Source organism: Chiloscyllium plagiosum, unplaced genomic scaffold (genome assembly GCF_037043375.1).
Source record: "Chiloscyllium plagiosum isolate Xiang-an unplaced genomic scaffold, Cpla_swu_hap1 HiC_scaffold_11, whole genome shotgun sequence".
NCBI classification, from domain to species: domain Eukaryota; kingdom Metazoa; phylum Chordata; class Chondrichthyes; order Orectolobiformes; family Hemiscylliidae; genus Chiloscyllium; species Chiloscyllium plagiosum.
Window position 1 is genome coordinate 14,798,377 of NW_028270149.1, and position 19,814 is coordinate 14,818,190.

At 39.4% G+C, this 19,814-nt stretch overlaps 1 protein-coding gene across 1 annotated transcript in view; it reads left to right on the forward strand.

Moving 5' to 3' along the window:
• il1rapl2 (interleukin 1 receptor accessory protein-like 2) overlaps nt 1–19,814 on the forward strand; it is a 1,049,350-nt gene that overhangs the window by 583,429 nt on the left and 446,107 nt on the right. Inside the window, exons 4-5 of the mRNA XM_043705153.2 lie at nt 2,869–3,055; nt 5,859–6,012. Of these exons, the coding sequence (XP_043561088.1) occupies nt 2,869–3,055; nt 5,859–6,012 (341 nt within the window). The remainder of the gene's footprint in view (nt 1–2,868; nt 3,056–5,858; nt 6,013–19,814) is intronic.

Here is a 19,814-nt window from a genome sequence, read left to right on the forward strand (position 1 = left end):
GGACATAATTTTAACCCTTTCACCACATTCCACTGCTTGGCCCAATACATGTGTTACATTATGATTCACACATGTGTTGGGACATAATTTTACACCACATTCCACTGCTTGGCCCAATACATGTGTTACATTATGCTTAATTCAGTTCAATTCGTTTCAGTTAATTTCAGTTCAGTCAATTCAGTGTAGTTCAATTCAGCTCAGTTCAGGTCTGTTCAGTTCAATTCAATTGTGTTCAATTCAGTTCCGTCCATTTCAATTCAATTTAGCTCAGTTCCATTTTGTTCCGTTCAATTTGATTCACTTCAGTTCAATTCAGTTCAGTTCCACTCAGTTCAGTTCAGTTCAATCCCATTCAATTCTGTTAACTCCGCTTCAGCTTTTTGGACATGCCCACATCCTCCGCTGTACCCTAGGCAAGGGGTTCTTCGGCAGGACTGGGATCCTCTCAAGGGTGGACAGCAGCGACCCTGGGGTTCCTCCGGTCGCCCCCCACCATTTCTCAAACAAACTGCCACGTCATGCCACGGTCCATGCCATCCCGGGACGGTCGGGACCTCCACAGTTTGTTCTTCTGGTTTCTTAGTCTTTTTCCAAAACATTGTTCTGTATCAAAATCTCTCCTCAATTGCGATTGACCCTGCTCGACTACGCCAAATGTTTTAAAAAATTCTCAAGGTCAGGTTCGTAGGAGAGTAGTCTGACACAGAACAAACGACCAAGAGGCGAGTCTGCTAGAATATGAGCATTTTATTCCCCGCAGCGTCGCCACAACCAGGTCTCATACTTACAACGGGTCTGGCTTATACTCACTCTACATGTTACCAGAACTGGGAGCCGTCAGTTCTCGTAGAGCGGTTGCCAACAACCCACGCTCGGCGGTTAAACGTAACCCCGGAGCAGACTCCCGGGTCTGGCTTATACTCACTCTACATGTTACCGGAACTGGGAGCCGTCAGTTCTCGTAGAGCGGTTGCCAACAACCCACGCTCGGCGGTTAAATGTAACCCCGGAGCAGACTCTACCGAACTGGAGACTTTTCCAGCTGATATACTCTTTTCGAGATCTAAACATTCATGTGAACAGCAGAGCAAGGCTGAAAAACACATTCCATTCTGGTTACATACAGATAAGAAGATTCACACGGGGAGGTGTGTAATAAGATTCACACGGGACTAAGCAACACCTCCATTCCGGTTAGATTCACACATGTATTGGGACATAATTTTAACCCTTTCACCACATTCCACTGCTTGGCCCAATACATGTGTTACATTATGATTCACACATGTGTTGGGACATAATTTTACACCACAATCCTGGGGGTTACTATTGCCCAGAAACTTAACTGGACTCACTATGCAAAAACAATGGCTACAAGAGTAAGTCAGAGGCTAGGACTGTAGTGAGTAACTCACTTCCTGACTCCCCAAAGCCTGTCCACCTTCTACCAGACACAAGTCAGGAGTGTGTTAGAATACTCCCCACTTGCCTGGATGAGCTTGACAAAGCGGTCTGCATGATTGGCATCACATTCACAAACATTCACTCCTCCCAAGACTGACACTCAGCAGCAATAGTATATACAATCGACAAAATACACTGCAAAAGCTCACCAAAGATCCTTAGCCAGCATCTTCCAAACCCCACAACCACTTACATTTAGAAGGCCAAAGGCAACAGCTATATGGGAACACCACCTGCAAGTTTCTTTCTAAGCCTCTCACCATCCTTACTTGGAAATATATTGCCATTTCTTTCGTGTCACCGAATCAAAAGTCAAGAATTCCCTCCCTAAGGGCATTTTGGGTCAACCTATAACACATGAGCTGCCACAGTTCAAGAAGGCAGCTCACCACCACCTTCTTGAGATTAGCTAGGAATGGGCATTAAGTGTTGGTCCGCCAGCAATGCCTACGATAATTGAGTGAAAAAAAAAGTTATTGTACTGATCTGAGAATAAATGGCAATGTATTCACATAGTCACTTAGTCGTACAGAACTTGCATATTGCTGCAAAACAGACATTATTAAAACTCTCATTGTGGAGTCAACAGGACAGATGCAAGATTACCACATTTCAAAGGGAACAACAATATATTCTGCAGAAGAAATAAGCGGCTGATTGTTTGACATATGGACTCTGGTCAAGGCATTGCTATTGAAGAAAACACTGGGAAATAGTTGCCCCAAAGATTTTGTTTAAATTGAAAATAATTGTTGACAGATTTCTCTAGGCTTATCATGGGGAATGTGAGAGGAAACAGTATCTCCCAATCTTTTGTTTATTTGCATCAATACAATGCCTGGATAGTTCCTTTCTGCAGGGTACCAGGCCTTACTTTGAAAATATATCCACAGTAGCAATCATAGTTTTGACTGATTGCAGCAGACAATGTTTTGATCATACTCAAATAACCAAGCCTGCAAACCTCAGACCACCTTGTCCATCATGAAGTGTGATTCTGCTATTAGGTTGCATTTATGGAAGATTCCGAGCTGCTACAATTGCTTATTTTAAAATTATTAGTTGGACTTGCGGTTACACAGCTCAAAGCTACATATATTAAGCACACAGGAGCCTGATTGAAACAAGCAGCTAGCATTATGGAGAATACAACTTTGTTTATTCTGAGAAGGATCGCAGAAAAATATTTCTGTTAAAGTTTTGTTAATACAGAAAGTTGCCAAAATCAGGGTTCTGTTCTTGATTTGAAGCTTCTTTGAAATGTTGTTGTATGGCTGAGTACAACTGTTTACTTCCACATGGCATCCTGCCAAGAATCAATACATTTTCTTATTGTTTTTCTTTAATATTCTGAGATACCTGAAATGGAATTAAGAATAGAAAATGTTTCTCATGTTTCAGAAACTCAACGTATTGTATGAAGGTGACAATGTCCTTGACAGTGGCGGAAAATGACTCAGGACTTTGCTACAACAGTATGATTCGACATTTAGAGAAAGCTGAAATTACAAAAAGCAAAGAAATCCACTGCCCAGATATTGAAGACTTCATCACAGAAAACCAAGATCTTGATATTGTTTGGTACAAGGTAATATAGATAATTATTTTGTTTCATAAATCAGGCCAGATGGTCCATTTCTCTTGCTGAAGTTATTAATTTTATTAACATTTCATAATCTGCACAATCCGGGAAGTCTACCATAGAGTGCACACTTGTTTTTCACAAATTTGCTTTCCTTGTCGTGATTTTGTTCTGATTCTGGGATGGACAACGTTACAAATCTCACAACACCAGGTCCAACAGGTTCATTTGGAAGTGCTAGCTTTCAGAGTGCTGCTCCTTTGCCCCATTAACTACCTGATGAAGGAGCAGCGCTCCGAAAGCTCGTGCTTCCAAATAAACCTGCTGGACTGTAACCTAGTGTTGTGTGATTTTTAATTATGATTTTGTTCTTGCTTAACCATCACAGATTTCCATGTTGACAGTTCCCATTCCAGTTTGTGTCTTTAACTGCTATAAGTGACTCTGGGGAAGTACAGTTTTACGAACATAAGAACTAGGAGCAGGATAAGACAATTCATTCCCTCAGGCGTGCTCCACCATTTTAATATGACCAGGGCTGATCTCCAGTTGGCCTCAACTGCACTTCCCTGCCCATTCTCTCAAACCCTTTATCCCATTACTATTTAAAAATATCTCCATCTCCTCCTTACGTTTATTCAGAGTCCTGGCATCCACCACATTCTGGGGAGTGAATTCCACAGACTCATGACCCTTTGAGAGAAGTAATTTCTTTCCCCATCTCTGTTTTAAATCTGCTACCCGTTATCCGAAAACTGTGACCTCTCATTTTAGATTGTCCCACATCCACGTTATGGGTATCCACATTAGCAACTTCAAGTGAATCTTTTCCCATTCTTTTAAAACTCTGATGAGTAGAGGGCTGAAACTGCTCAATCATTCCTCATAAGACAACGCTTTCATCTCTGGAATTAATTGAGTGAACCTTCTCTGATCTGCTTCCAATGCAGTTACATCCTTTCTCAAGAAAGGGGACCAAAACTGTACTCAGTACTCCAGATGTAGTTTGACATTTTGCTTCCAACTTTGTTGCCATTTTGTATCTAAGAACAAATAAAAGTGTTAGAAACGGGAGTTTGTCTCTCAAACTCTTTTGAGGAGCCTTCAACATTTAATTAGGGACTATTATAGATTGATTTAAACGGAAGCTTGATAAGTACATAAGGCAGAAATGTTTAAGGGGGATATTGATGTGGTTAGATGATAAAGGATGGGAGGATATTTGCGTGAAATTAACTAAATGCATATTGTACTGATTGAGCTAATCCTGTGCTGTATAACATGTAATTCTACTAAATAAATTAGGTCTGCACCTCACCTTTTTATACTAAATAATCAATGTAAAGTAACCTTGATGGTAATTTGTCAACACATCAATAATATTTCGATAGTGAAATTTCACAAGGCATTTCTTTCCATCTACTTCTTTACCAGCTGCAAATTTTAGGGCAGCACAGTGGCTCAGTGGTTAGCACTGCTGCCGCACAGTGCCAGAGATCCAGGTTTGATTCCAGCCTTGGGCAAATGTCTGTGTGGAGTTTGCACATTCTCCCTGTGTTTGCGTGGGTTTCCTCTGGGTGCTCCGGTTTCCTCCCACAATCCAAAGATGTGCAGGTTAGGTGAATTGGCCATGTTAAATTTGCCCATAGTGTTCAGGGATGTGTCGGTTAAGTGCATTAGTCGGGGAAATAAGGTAGGGTCTGGGTGGGTTGCTCTTCAGAGAGTCGGTGTGGACGTATTGGGCCAAAGGGCCTGTTTCCACGCTGTAGCGATTCTATGAAATTGCTTACAGAGAATAGTTATTGTGAGAACCTGCTGACTGTGCTAATCTGTGTGATTAAATATGTAACAAAGAAGAAATGGAAAATGCTCCAGTTGATTTGAAAAATTTATGTACATGGGCCACGCATTTTAGTATGGAGGCATAAGATAATGCATATTGTCATGGGAACCAGGCTTCTGTACCTGCGATTGAAAGAAGTGAAAGAGAGGAAGGTTTGGCTAGTAATAAGAATGTGAGGCTGCAAAGTAGGTAAATCAGTTCCTGATTGCTTCTTTGGCAATTTGGAATTCTAACTGGATTAGAAAGGTTGGAGAAATGAACTGATGTTAGATCTTACAAAGGAAAAAACTGATTGAGGGACAAATTGACTGATGTCCTTCTGTTGAAAAATAAATGGACATCATCGATGTCATTTTGAAATTATTTGCAAGAATGAAGGATGTTTACAGATAATCAAGGTCAGTGATCTGTCCAAATTTCCTTTGCGAACTGTAAATGATGGAAAAGTATTCAAAGTTGATGCATGTTAATAAAATTGATACTTATCTGACAAAAGGTGAGGTTGGTTATCAGGATATGAATCGTTTGAGGTGATTAAGTGGGTTTGGAGCATTTTGCGGTATGTTACTGAATGAAAAGGATATGTTAGCAATGTTCACTGCTTTGGCGAGTTAGTCTGGCATGAATCACACTCCTTCAGTATTTTGAAGTGGGTCAGGTAGAGATTTGAACAAAATATTTGTATTGGAAGAAGTCCATGCCATAATTTGCAGTGAATGCAGCAACAAGCGTTGACTTGTGAGAAAATGCATAATCCAGGGAGTTACTCAATGTCTAAATCGGACAATGGGAAACAAGCACATTTTGAACGACTGTACAAAGAGATTCTTCTCAAGTGAGTAAGCTGCAAGACAGGGCTGTCTGGAGACAAAGAAAACAATTTAAAAACTGTTGAACTATAATACTTAATTGAAAATTAATGGATATTCTTCTTAAAGGTTCTTTATTAATCCCATGTTATTCTAGGAATGTTTGCCTAAATCATGGAGAAGTACAATTTTGCAGAAGAGAAACACCCTTGTAATCCAGGAGGTTCAGGAGGATGACTTGGGGAATTACACCTGTGAATTGAAATACAAAAACAAGCTGGTGCGAAGAACAACTGAATTAAAAATTACAGGTGAGGGATTTCACTGTGTTTCTGAAATGAAGTGAAACTATGAAAACGAACTGAGAAGGAAAAACAATAGGGGTGGATTTTTGCTGATTCACCACAATGCTGGAGGCATTTAAGATTGGTCAGCAGGTGCAAAGTTTGAAGACCCTGTCCCCATTTTCAGGAAATTGCAATTTTCGTGACATAGGGTAAGACACCGAATCATGCAAACACGAAGTGCAAATTAAGCAGGGCCGTTTGAAATGCATGGCAAGTGCAAGCATGGGAATCATGATTTGATGGAGGAGATAGAAATATTATTGAAGAACAGATAAAATTTATTTAAGTACTATGATCTGAAGTGATTGGAATCCCTCACTATTTTGACACAAACTAAGGCTGGAACTTTCAGTTTAAATAAAAAGGAGACATCCATTACTTGGTATGTGTTCAATTGACAGCCCTTGGATCACGCAGAAACAACCCATCTGTTTTTGCAGTTTCGATTGATTTTGTTATTGATGTTTCCCAGGGTTGTTATTACAGCTAAGCCTATTATGAATGCGTGACTGAAGTTTCAAAGTCTCCTCAACTAGTTATCTCAGCAGGAACTGAGTTCATGTTTGAATTACAGATTTAAGAGGCAATTAAAGGATTAGTTGTCTTTCATCTTGTGAGTGAATGCTTGTATTTGTTTTGACAAGAGATGGCCCACTTGGGGAGGAGGGTGATTTATAACTGTTGAATAGGTTTCATAAATGCCAGAACTGCTGACATTTTCCAGAAATTTCTGTTTTATTTTTGCTTTTGCTTCATAAATCAGAATTTGCTTTCAGGGTTATCTGAGTATGAATCTTGCAGATTGTTATATTTACTTTTCATGTCAGCATGGCTTTTGAATTCTGCCCTTTTTTTAAAGTCAGTTGCACATGGGATGTGATCTAAAGCCAGCTTTTATTAGTCACAGTTACTTATGCAAGGGACAATTATTTCCAATTGTGTGAGTAGAAATATGAAAAGGCTGAAAGGAAAGGGTCAAACAGTCTTTCACACAACTGGTACAAAGTCCCATTGAATCATAGCTGAATACAGGAGATGGGACATCATGTTGACGTTGTCCAGACATTGGTGAGACCTCTTCTGGAGTACTGTGCCCAGTTTTGGTTGGCTTGTTATAGGAATGATTAAACTGGAGAGGTTCAGAAAAAGATTTACCAGAATGTTACTGGGAATGGAGGGTTTGAGAGATATAAAGAGACTGGAGCTTTTTTCACTGTAGTGTGGAAGGTTGCGGAGTGACCCTTATTGAGGTTTAGAATATCACGAAGGTCGAAACAGGATGAATGGCAAAGATCTTTTCCCACAGAAGAAGGCATATTTTTAATATGAGATTCAAAAAGGGGCAAGTTTTTTAGACAGGGTGTGGATCATGTGTGGAACCAACTGCTGGTTAAAATGGTGGATTTAAACAGTGACAATGTTTAAAAGGCATTTGGATAATATTACAACACGGGGTAAACTCTTCTGCTTAATTTAAAACCAGCAAAACAGAAAAGATTTATCTTGTGCAGTAATCTGTAAAACTTTGAGTGGCCAAGAACTATTTAAAATAAAGAACTTTGTTTCTTAATGTAAAGAAGAGCATAATTAACTAACAACTATGCACCAGTCCTTACTCTAATCTATATTTTACCTTCCCTTCTGTAATACTAGGCTGATAAAACTCCCAGTTAAGATTTACAAAACAACACTTCTTATCTCAAAACCAGGCAACTTTTGGTTCTTCTATTTGGATCTTCCTGTGTCTCCTTTTCTTCTTCTCAGGATTCCTGCTTCACAGGTTACTGATCGATAAAGGTACTTTTAAGAGAGTTATTTTTCAGGCAGTCTTTTACCCACTGGGGCTTGGCTGTTCTCCTCCCAACTGTTCAATTTTTCCCTGGTCTTATACCCTAGAGCATCGAATTGTGTCATTGGCTTTTAAAATTGTCTATATACTCAATTCAAACTTGATTGGAAATTGGTCTTTTCTCGGGGAATAATTTAAACTGAATGGCCTATTTTGAATCAGTTTCCAGGCAACCAGCTACTCCAGTTGTTGGAGCACATGTTACATTGTGTCTTATTGTGAACCCTTGGTGCTGCCACTGCTAGCTTTTAACTCTCTTAAAAAGTATAGTTCACCCACATCTTCATAAGACCCCCCTTAAGAAAAAATGAACAATCATAATGAAAAGATGGCTTCATTTTTTTCTCTACTTTTAAAACACATTTCCCTAACATGCAGATAACTTTAATTAAGTTTACCTTAACTTCTTCCCATATACCTGTATATATATATAACATAAATAAAGACAAATCTCATCTACACTGTATCAGTTAAATCCACGATAACGCATCTGCGATTACATCTTCTGGCCCACAACATGTATGATTTTAAAATGAAAGTCTGTAACATAAGACTCCAAAGAAATAGTCTCATATTCTTATCTTTAAAATGTTCTAAGGATGTAAGCAGATTGTAGTCAGTGTACACAACCGTCTCCGACATTTTGTTCATGACATACACATTAAAATGCTGTCAGGCCAGTACCAAACTCAGTAGTTCCTTTCGTTTGTGGAGTATTTATTCTGGTGGATGTTGATCTTCTTCGAAAAGTAACCAATTGGCAGTTCAATCCCATCCTCTTTAAAAGGTTTTTAAAGACTTTACAAGGTTCTGAAAGTTTTGCTGTAGCTAAAACTGGTTTGGTGGTTTATATCAATTTCAAATAGTCAAATGCCTGCTGGCATGGTTCTGTCTACCGAAACGTTGTGTTCTTCTTCAGCAAATCGGTTAACAGTGCCACTACACTGCTGCAGTTTGGAACAATCTTCCGATAGAATCCGCTGAGTCTGAAGAATCGAAGCACCGCTTTCTTCAAGGTTTGTTTTTGCATTCCGCGGGGTCAACCTTCCACGACCAATGTTATGTCCCAAGAACATCACCCTTACTTTTGCGGATTCTGTTTTATTTAAGTTTATCACCAGTTTTGCTTCTCGTAGTCATTCAAAGAGCTCTGCCAACTGTACCATGTGATCTTTCCAGGATTTACATCACTGCATCATCCAAATAGACTGCACAGTTTGTTAACCCAACCACAACTCTGTTCATGAGTCTTTGGAATGTGGTGGGCGCGTTCTTCATTGCAAAGGGCATCAATTTAAGTTGGAGTTACAAATGCAGAAATTTCTTTCACCATCTCTGATAAAGATACTTGCCAGTAACCAGGCATTAAGTCCAACTCGGTGATGTATCTGGCTTGTCTGATTTTCTTGATACAGTCCTGCAATCTCAGAATTGGATATGATTATGATTTTGTAATGGCGTTGACCTTCCGATAATCCATGCAGAATCATTGAGTCCCATCTGATTTGGGAACTAAGACAATTGGCGAACTCCACTCGCTCTGGCTTGGTTCAATAATGACCTCCTAGAGCAAAGGCCTCGACCTCCTTCTGGACCTGTCTGGCTTTGAGAGGATTAAGCTGATAAAGGTGTTGTTTTATCAAAGCAGTATTTCCTATGTCTACTTCATATAAAATAGCATTTCTCCTTCCCATCTGATTCTTATACTGCAGTAACAAATCTTTCAATTGCGTTCTATGTTCCTGAGACAGATAGCTTACTAACATATCCCACTCTTCAAGGACTTCTTTATTTTTTAATCTATTTTGAGGCACCTCAAAATCCATATCATCTGGATTTGATTCCTCACTCTGCAGGACAATAACTAACACCTGTTCCTCCAGGTCATTGTCTCTAGTATAATATGGTTTCAAATGTTCACATGACATACTTGATACCTTTGTTTTCTATCTGGCATCTTTACTAAATAGTTCACCTGATTCAACTTTCTCTCAATATAATAGGGACCACTAAACCTGGATTCAAAGGGATCTCCTATCACTGGTAACAGTACTAACGCATCATCCACTCAGGAAAACGTTCGAGTCTCAGAGCTTTTATCTGGCACCTGCTTCATTCTATACTGTGCCCTCTTTAGGTGCTGTTTAGCTAACTCACTTACTCAGTTTAATCTCTCCCTCAACTCCAATACATAATCTAAGATCTCCAACTTTGGTCCTGTCAGTTTTTCTTTAATTAATTTCAAAGGGCCTCTCACTTCATGACCGAATATTAACTCAAAGGGAATGAACTGAGTAGATTCATTTGGGACATTGCGAATGGTAAACAATATGAATGGGATGCCTTTATCCCAATCGTTCAGGCAATCCTGACAGTATGCTCTTCAAGATCTGATGCCACCTTTTTAAAGCTCCCTGGAATTCAGGCAGATATGCACGGGATTTAAAGTGCTGTGTGCCTAAGCTATTCAAAACCTCCTTAAACAGCCTAGCAGTAAAATTTGATCCTTAGTCTGACTGAATCTCTCTAGGTAGCCCATACTATGTGAAGAAAGCTACTAACTCCTCTACTACCCTTATTGCCTTGATACTCCGTAATGGAATTGCCTCCGGAAATCTGGTAGACACATCCATTATGGTTAACAAGTACTGGTTCCCACTTTTAGTTCTCAGGAGGGAACCTACACAATCAATTATAACCCATGTGAAAGGTTCTTCAAATGCGGGAATTGGCAACAAAAGTGTTACCGCCTATGGCTTGCCTACCCTTTGGCATGTATGACACGTACGGCAAACATTAACCACATTGCAGGCCAATAAAAATGCTTTTGTACCTTAGCCTGAGTCTTTTGTACCCCTAGGTGACTTCCTACAGGTAGTTGATGTGCTACCCATAACACTTCCTGTCTGTATGCTACTGGCATCACAACCTGGTGCACTTCGGCCCATTTCCCCTCTGCACTAACCTGCCGTGGTCTCCATTTCCACCTAAGGATTCTATCTTTCAGGTAATAGCCCTCCAGAATATTCTCTGCCTCCTTTTCAGAGTATGCATCCCACATATATATCTTTTATTGTCTTGTAATGCTGTTGCAAGTCTCTTAGCCTTTCAGGACTAAACACGTCTATCTGACCCTCTGCCTGTTCAGGTTTCTCCTGCACCATTACATCAAATAGGGTGTGTGCTAACTGAACCTCAACTCCATCATTTTTCTCTTCACTTTTCGCTTCATGCTGTGACTTATGATAGTGGGATCTGGTTGCCACACATTCTGGGAAAATACAAGAATATTTCTGTTTTAACTCCTCAGCTTCTTGGTCTTCCTTGGACTTCTTCACAACATGGGGTGTCACTCTCATCTTGATCCCGCCAAAGTGAATTCCTAGAACTGACACTCTGTCAATCACTCCCACTGTAATTTCCCCAGTCTTGAATTGACACTCCCACCTGATTTTACATATGGGAATGCTAAATTTCTCTCCGCCTATCCCATAAATTTCCACACTCTCGGGTAACAGATCAGAAACAGTGCATATTCGCTTATCTCTTACTTTCAGTGACTGGTTAGATCCTGAATCTCTCAAAATTATAACTTCTTGTCCTTCTCCCCATGTTCTTTCTGAGTAAATTTTACCTACAGAGGTGAATTTGTTATAGAGATCAGGTACTAACTCCCTACCCAACCCTGCTTCGACTGCGCACTCTCCTACAGCTCCTCGGCTCTTCTTGGAGTCTCCTTTACTACCTTCATGAATACCACTGGCTTAGCTTCTTTTACTGCATCTTTTCCCACAGTGCCTTTCTTTAATATCCAGCATTGTGGCTTTATGTGTCCCACATTACTACAGTGGAAACACCTGAGGCCTTTCACCTCTTTTCCACCCTCTTGGATTTCTTTTTTATCCTGTAGTAAATTCTTACCAGTGCACTCTATTCATGGTTTCATAGTGTAGGATCTCCCCTTCCCCCAACTTCTGTCCTTCACGGGATGAAATTCTGACCGGAAGCTTGGCTTATGCACCAACATGTACTCATCTGCTAATTCTGCTGCCCTTCTCACTTCCTGAACTTTTTGTTCCTCCACGTGAATTCTTAACATCTCTGGAAGTGAGTTTTTAAACTCCTCCAGCAGACTAATCTCTCTTAGATCCTCCAATGTCCTATCTATTTTCAAAGCATACACCCATTGATCAAAATGACTATGTTTAATTCTTTTGAACTTAACATAAGTCTGACCTGGTTCCTTCTTTGTGTTTCTGAACCACTATCTATATGCTTCTGGTACCAAATCATAAACACTTAAAATAACCTGTGTAATCTCTTCATGATCTCTTGACCCCTCATCTGACAGTGTGGGGAATACCATACTAGCTTTGCCTGCCAGTTTAGTCTGAACAAGCATTACCCATAAATCCTTGGACCCCTCCATCTGCTGAGCCAATTTTTCAAATGAAATGAGGTGCGCTTCAACGTCTTTCTCATCAATGTGGCAGAGTTTTGATATATTTGTATATATCACTACCTTCCCTTTTAACTTTGCTGGCTAAGTCATGACTTCTCAAGTTCAAATTCTCTCTCTTTTTGTTTCTTCCTTTCTTCTCTCTGTCTTTGCTCAGCTAAGAACCTTCTCTATCTCTCTTTTTCCTCTCTCTCTTTCTCTTTCTTCTCTCTCTCTTTCCCTTCCTCTCTCCCTCTCTCTTTCCTCACTCTCTCTTTGTTTATCTTGTAAGTCCATTTTCCTCAATTTAATTTAAGTTTTTCTGCCGTTACTGCACTTGTTTGTTTCACTGACACACCTAAGTGTTTGAATAATTCCCTTTACAATTTCAGCTTTACTTTTGTCCTTGATTAAACCCAAATCTAACTTATTTGCTAATTCTAAAGTATGGCCTTTTTTCTTTCCTCCTAAACGTTCTTGGCACATTTGAGAATCGTCTTCAAATCCCAAAACCTCTTTAGCAACTTTAAGAGCCATTTCTCTCACTTTTACTTTAATCAACCACAAGTCACCAAAGTTAAACAAATTGTCTCACCTACGTTTATTTGAAGAACTGGGACACTAACCTGCAAGTTTTTAAATCTGCTGGGATTTTTCATACCCCCAAATCTATTCAAATCTGTCTAAACCAATTCAGATCATGCACCCAAGCCCCCAAACTGTTATGACTCAGGGTAAACTCTCCTGCTTAATTTAAAACCAGCAACACAGAAAAAAATTATCTTGTGCAGTAAACTGTAAAATTTGAGTGGCCAAGAACAATTTAAAGTTAAAAAAAACTTTATTTCTGAAAGTATTACAGAGAATAATTAACTAACAACTATGTACAAGTCCTTATTCTAACCCATCTTTTACCTTCACTTCTATAATACAAGTCTGATAAAACTCCCAATTAAGATTTACAAAACAACACTTCTTATCTCATAACCAGGCAGCTTTCGGTTCTTCGATTTGTATCTTCCTGTGTCTCCTTTTGTTCTTTTAGGTTTCTGCTTCACAAGTTACTGATAAAAAAAGGTAATTTTAAGAGAGTTATTTTTCAGGCAGTCTTTTACCCACTGGGGCTTGGTAGTTCTCCTCCCAACCGTTCAATCTTTCCCTGGTCTGAGACCCCAGAGTATCGAATTGTGTCATTGGTTGTTAAGATTGTCAATATACTCAATTCAAATTTGATTGGAAACTGGTGTTTTCTCAGGGTTTAATGTAAACTGTTTGGCCTAATTCAATTTTTTTTTTTTGTTTCCAGGCAACCAGCTACCCCAGTAGCTGGAGCACATATTACATTGTATCTTATTGAGAACACTTGGTACAGTCACTGCTAGCTTTTAACTCTCTTAAAAGATATAGTTCACCCACATCTTCATAACAATAAGTTCATGAATGGGAAAGGTTTGGAGGGATATGGGTCAAGCGCAGGCAGATGGGACAAGTTTGATTTGGGAACATGTTTGGTGTGGACTGATTGGTCTGAAGGGTCTGTTTCTATGCTGTATGACTATAACTGTGAACCAGCTCATTTCAGTGATCAGCCCTCTCCGTGACCATCTCTGAAATGCCTCAGGAAGTGTCCCGCCTGAATCCATCCCGCATTAGAATATTGTGAGCGAGGACCGTGTTAAAGGAGAGAGGTATGCTGAACTGTGAATTTCAAGTTTCCTACCTCAGTGGTGAAAATCATTATTCAGAGCAAGAGTGGAATCATTCCTTGTGTTTACTTTCACAGGATATACGATGGGCACATTGGATGAAAGTTAATCAGAATGGGTTTTAATCCTGTAAAGTGGCCATTTCAATAATGATATGAGTGGCAATGATGATTTGCCACTTGTATATCCAGAACATAAATAATGAATACAGGAAGCAAAAGTAGGTTATTGCTTCAAGTGCTGATGTTATTCGTTGTACCACTTTATTGTTTTGTTAATTTAATGAAGTAGAAAATGTGTTTTATGATACTTGTAGTTAAAGTTACTCAACCCAGCTACAGAAACAGCAGCTACAGATTGTTTTTTTTAAATCAATACACAGACATTATTTTGTGGTAGGAGGATAGAAATTATAGCACTGAAGGGAGAGTTTTGTCCCCATGATCCTTCTCCTGTTGCTTCCTTAACTGAACCAATCTGATATCTACCCACTACAATTCTGCAATTTCTTCTTGTTCAATACATTTTGGTTTTCTCAGGTTTGTACAATTCAGTTCTAAAGGATGTTCTTGTCTCTGTTCTGTCATAACTTTGATCAACTTGTGGTAATGCCTTGTGTACTCTGATCAGACTATGTTAAAATAATCTTTCTGTTTCCTGTTTCATCATTCTAATTCTGATTTATGTTTCCTTATTAATGATTTGCTAACCAGAGGAAATAATCTTTTGCCTTTTGACACACTGAAATCATTAACAATTCTGTAATCCTCTATTACATATCATTGAATAGATTATGATTCACAAAGGTTTGTTAATCCTGTCTCCTTGCCTCCTCTTACTGTGAAAATGATTTTTAAGTGCCTCATCCTACTTACCTTTTTCTATGTGTGGGTTTTGCTAGGTATTTGCAAACATAACATTGGAAAGCCAACTAGATGCACCTTGGAAAAGCAGACCCTGTCTGGCTTCTCTCTGCAATGGTTGCACATGATCAATTTAGTCCATACAGAGGCCTGGATTTAATACAGCACAACCTAGTGGGTTTGAAGACGATGGAGATGAGGAAATGTCAAAATTTTGGATGGGGGTCTGCCTGTTTGCCCGTTTCTGTCCCCTCGGAATCTCTGACAGGCTAGCAGCTCTCTAAAGTGTGACTTCCTGAGTAGTACAGATTGCACCTCCAGTCAATTGACTTTGGTGCAATTTGTACTGCTCTAGTCAATTGACCAGTTGACTTTCATGGCTGAACTTTGGCTGGTTTGACTTGCCCTGATGCTTTATCCCTGAGGTGGAGGCAGGAAGGAATCTGATCTTGTAAACTACAACTCAGGTTTTAATGATATGGAAGTCTCTCGCAAGGCTAGCATTTGTTGTTTATCCTTCATTGCTCTTAAGAGGTTGTTGAGCTAGAGATTTTTATTTCCCCCTGCACGGATCAATGCATTTCCCATTTTGTTTTTTATTTCTATTCCTTCATGTGATACAGGCTTCGTTGTGCATTCCTGCATTTATTACCCAGTTGACTAATTAGGAAATTTCAATGCTACTTTGCTTGTTAATTTTTCTGTTCGGTCATGTTTGTATCTTGGGCAAAGGGCTTTTCTGAATGGTTGCAGTTCTGAAACATTCTTCACCCACTGGTGAGACATCTCTTTGAAGTGAATGCTCATATTAACTAACCATCAGAATGTGAAAGGCAGAAAGTATCTATCTTTCCTTAATGCGTTGGACTCTCACTGTATTCTGAGGGCAAAGAGAATTAAGATGAGCCCAGTGTATGACTTCACAAATAAATAAAGTTAACAATAAGCTGTCAAAAGAGCTGACTCTTGAGACGTTTGTAGAATATACACATCACAAATGCGTTTAATGTGTTGAATGAAATGTAATTTTAATATTTCTGGAATCAAAAAGATTCCAGAAGGGTTTTGTGCAGTGTTTGAACTGTCCCCGGTGCCTCTTCTAAATCACTATTGACTTATTTCTTACAACAGCTTCCATTGCTTGACAGTGTATATTGAGTCACGGATATTTTACATATCTTTTTCTTGACCCAAGGTGTTCTCAACAGGCACAATAGGGACTGTGATAGTCTACAGCATGAAGACACCTTAAGTAGTTCAAACGCATATATCTAATTTCACCATTGATGGATATATGGAGCAAAGTAATACCGATATGAAATTTAAGATTTGAAATGTCAATAAATTAACAGGGACAAGAGCTACATGTTTTTCAATATCAGAGCAATCGTCTCTTCGATGGTGGTTAATAAATCTTCCAATACTTATGTTATTGTAAGTCTGTGTCAAGCTCTAGAGAATCAGCTTCCTGGCAGATATCCGGAGAAAGCTTTGAACAACTAGTCAGGTCAAAAAAGCAGATTCTCCAGAGCCTTACTGTAAGCCATTGTTGTGGGCTTCGGTGACAGAAGTCCAACAGAACTGGACATTAGTTCTATCTTTGTGATATATCTTACACAGATTTTTAAGATTCCCATTAATTTATTTTTAACACAAAGAAGGATGGGTGTAATTTGTTTTTTGTGCTGTAAATAGATACAAGTTACTCTGGTAAAATTATTTATTTTAAGCATCCGCACTGCCTTGAGCTGGACGTGGTGAAACTGCCAATGCGCTTGATGTGTTCTGAAAAGAAGTGCTTCAAAAACATTTCTCGGGGTAATTTCTGCTACTCTGAGACAATATTGGCAGCAAAAAAAATCTTAATTTGACAGTGAAAGTTAAGTCTCCTTCAGATCTTTGCTTTGTTTAGATTATGCGTTAAGCTGTGAAAGGAAGTGTACCTTCATTAATTGGGCAACTGTGTGCCTGCATGACAGGAGAAAGGCGATAGATGTAAAGCCTTAGGGGAAGCTCAGTCAAATTGGACTCTAGGTACTGTTCTGTTTGAAGGCAGTAGTGCATTGGAAATTTCTCTGGGTTAATCCTGAACCCTGAGCTGATATTGTACAGTTATGGGTTTGGATTCCACTGCATCAGATGGTGAAATTTGAACTCCACGAAGTCTCGGATAGGGAGCTGGACTCATGGTGATCATGTAGCCACTGTCAATTGTCATAAAAGCTATTGTCCTTCAGGGAAGGAAATCTGCCATCTTTACCTGGTCTGGCCTAAATGTGACTCCAGTCTCACAGCAATGCAGGAAAAGGCAGGGCATGTTAAGGATCCTTGATGGAGGTTTGCATCATAGGAGCAAATATGACTGAGAGAATGGAATGAATTTTTTTCGTGAATCATTCTCTCAGGTCTGACCCTGACTTTGTTATTGAGCCTGCACGGATGTTGTCAAACCCTCTGAATCTCTTGAGCACTCTGTTTATTTCAGATTTCTAGCATCCATAATATTTTGCTTTTATTCTACGACTTCACACATGCATGTTCCTCCATGTTGGCCTTCTACACATCCTTGTGTTTAATCATTGCACCACAGCCAGCCTTATCGTCCATTGCTTTGGCCACAAACGCTGAAATTTCCTCCTTAAATAAATCTGTTTCTTTACCTCCCTCTCCTTTCTCGAGATGTTCTTGAAAACCTAGTTCTTTGATCAAGCTTTGAGTCACCTGCCACATTAAACACATCAGTGGCTTGGTATCAACACTTATAACAATAAGATTCCTGTGGCGCATCTTGAGATGTTTTGCAACATTAAAGGCACTATATAAATCCAAGGTGTGGTTTTTAACTGTGAAATTCACCAATGCCATTTGGACCTTGGCTGGGCAATAAATGACAATCTCCTTTGATTATTTGGTGCAAAGTACTAGGGAAACAAAATTATTAAGGAAGACCCAAGTTGGCACATGGAAAAGTTATGGAAACATCAGGCTGTTCTGAAATGTTTTACAGTGAGTTGAATTTCATTTTTAAATAGGAGTCATTGTTGTGGTGTATGAAACATGCAAGGCAATGCATACGAAGTAATGACCTGTTAATGATTCGATATAGATAATATGTTATTGATGTCCATAAAATTGCATATCAATATGTAATTTAAAACTCAATATGTAGTAGTGTATTTTTGACAGTACAGACATGATGTGCTGAAGGACCACTTCTGTGCTGTACGATACTGTAATTCTACCTGCTTTGTTGGAGAACTGTATCTGAAGACTGAAGAGTAATTTAGAGTGATGTATGAAATAAATATGAATCTTAACTGCTACACGATTTAATTCAATGTAAGCAGATACAAGGTTTAGTGCAGCTTCCAATGTGATGTTGATGGAAGTTTCATTATTTTAACAACAAAATTCATTGTAGAGATTGCTGCATCAGCATTCTTGAAAAAGATTATTTGCTTATTTCTGGGTAAAAGCTGTTTTCGAGTGCATTTTATGTCCCTTTGTTTTAGGAATCACCAAATAGCATTGATAGATTTTCTATCCCAGAAGATGAGCTGAATATTTATGATATTAATATTCCTAGACTAAATCAATTTTTAATATCGACTGTGTTACTTTGTTGATTTGAAGCTCAATTAATTCTTGAAAACAAGTCGACTCGGTAAGGATTCAGGCTTTACCTCGAACACGATTCTCACTTTCCATAAACAGACCCATGTTCTCATTCAAAATTCACAAAGGCAGCTCGCCATCTTTCCCAGAGGACTTAGGGATAGACGACAAACACTGGCCCAGCCAGAGACTCCCACATCTCATGAACAATTTTTTTGGGAAATGCTATCACTGCTGCTCCCTTGACTGTTGGCCTTTATGTAAACAGGTAACCTACTTCATTGCCCCTTCTACTATCCCCATGAGGATTGGTTCCCTTTTTGGGTGATCCAATAATGTGTATCTCCTTCACTTGTAAATTGCCAAAACATGCTGAAGACGGAGTAAGTGCGCAGAAAGTGGCTATTGGACGGGAGACACAGAGCTGTTCAAGGCTCATATGAAGACATTTGTGTGTGAGACACATCTTCACCCAGGAAGTACAATGTGAACCATTTAGGATGGACTTCAGTGCAGCTATGAAGAGCAGGTTTGGGTTCATCCCTGTGTCATGTTTTATGAGGGGAAGGGTGTCAGATATACTTTGCCATTGAAACACACTTGTCAGAAGATGACGAAACACTTTTTCATGTGGAATTTATATTACTGCGCTCATAGAATCTCTACAATGTGGAAGCAGACCATTCAACCCATCAGGTCCAAACTTATCTTCCAAAGACTATCCCAACCAGACCATTCCCCTCTTATGCTATCCCTGTAATCCTGCATTTCCCACAGCTAAACACCTAGCCTGCACATCCCTGGACACTGTGGGCAATTTAGCCCGGCCAATTCACGTAACCTGCCTATCTTTAGATTGTGGGAGGAAACTGGAGCACCTGGAGGAAACCCACTCAGACACAGGGACACTGTATAGTCACCCAAAGGTAGAATTAAACCCAGGTCCCTGGCATTGTGAGGCAGCAGCGATTACCACTGAACCATCATGTTGTAGCATGGTCTTCAAAGATCACTAAGTACAAAAACCAGAAAAATCTGAAGGCTAGTTTCCATGTGGTTCTTTTCAAGAGCAAATTTGGAGAGAATTGAATTGAATTAAATTGAATTGAATTGAATTTATTGTCAAGTGGACCGAGGCACAGTGAAAAGTTCTGTCTTGCGAGCAATACAGGCAGATCACAGAGTTCAATAGCATAGATAAGTAAATAATAGGTAAACAGCGGCAAAAATCAAAACACAGGTACAGGCGAATGTTAAGTGTTTGTGAGTCCATTCAGTATTTTAACAACAGTAGG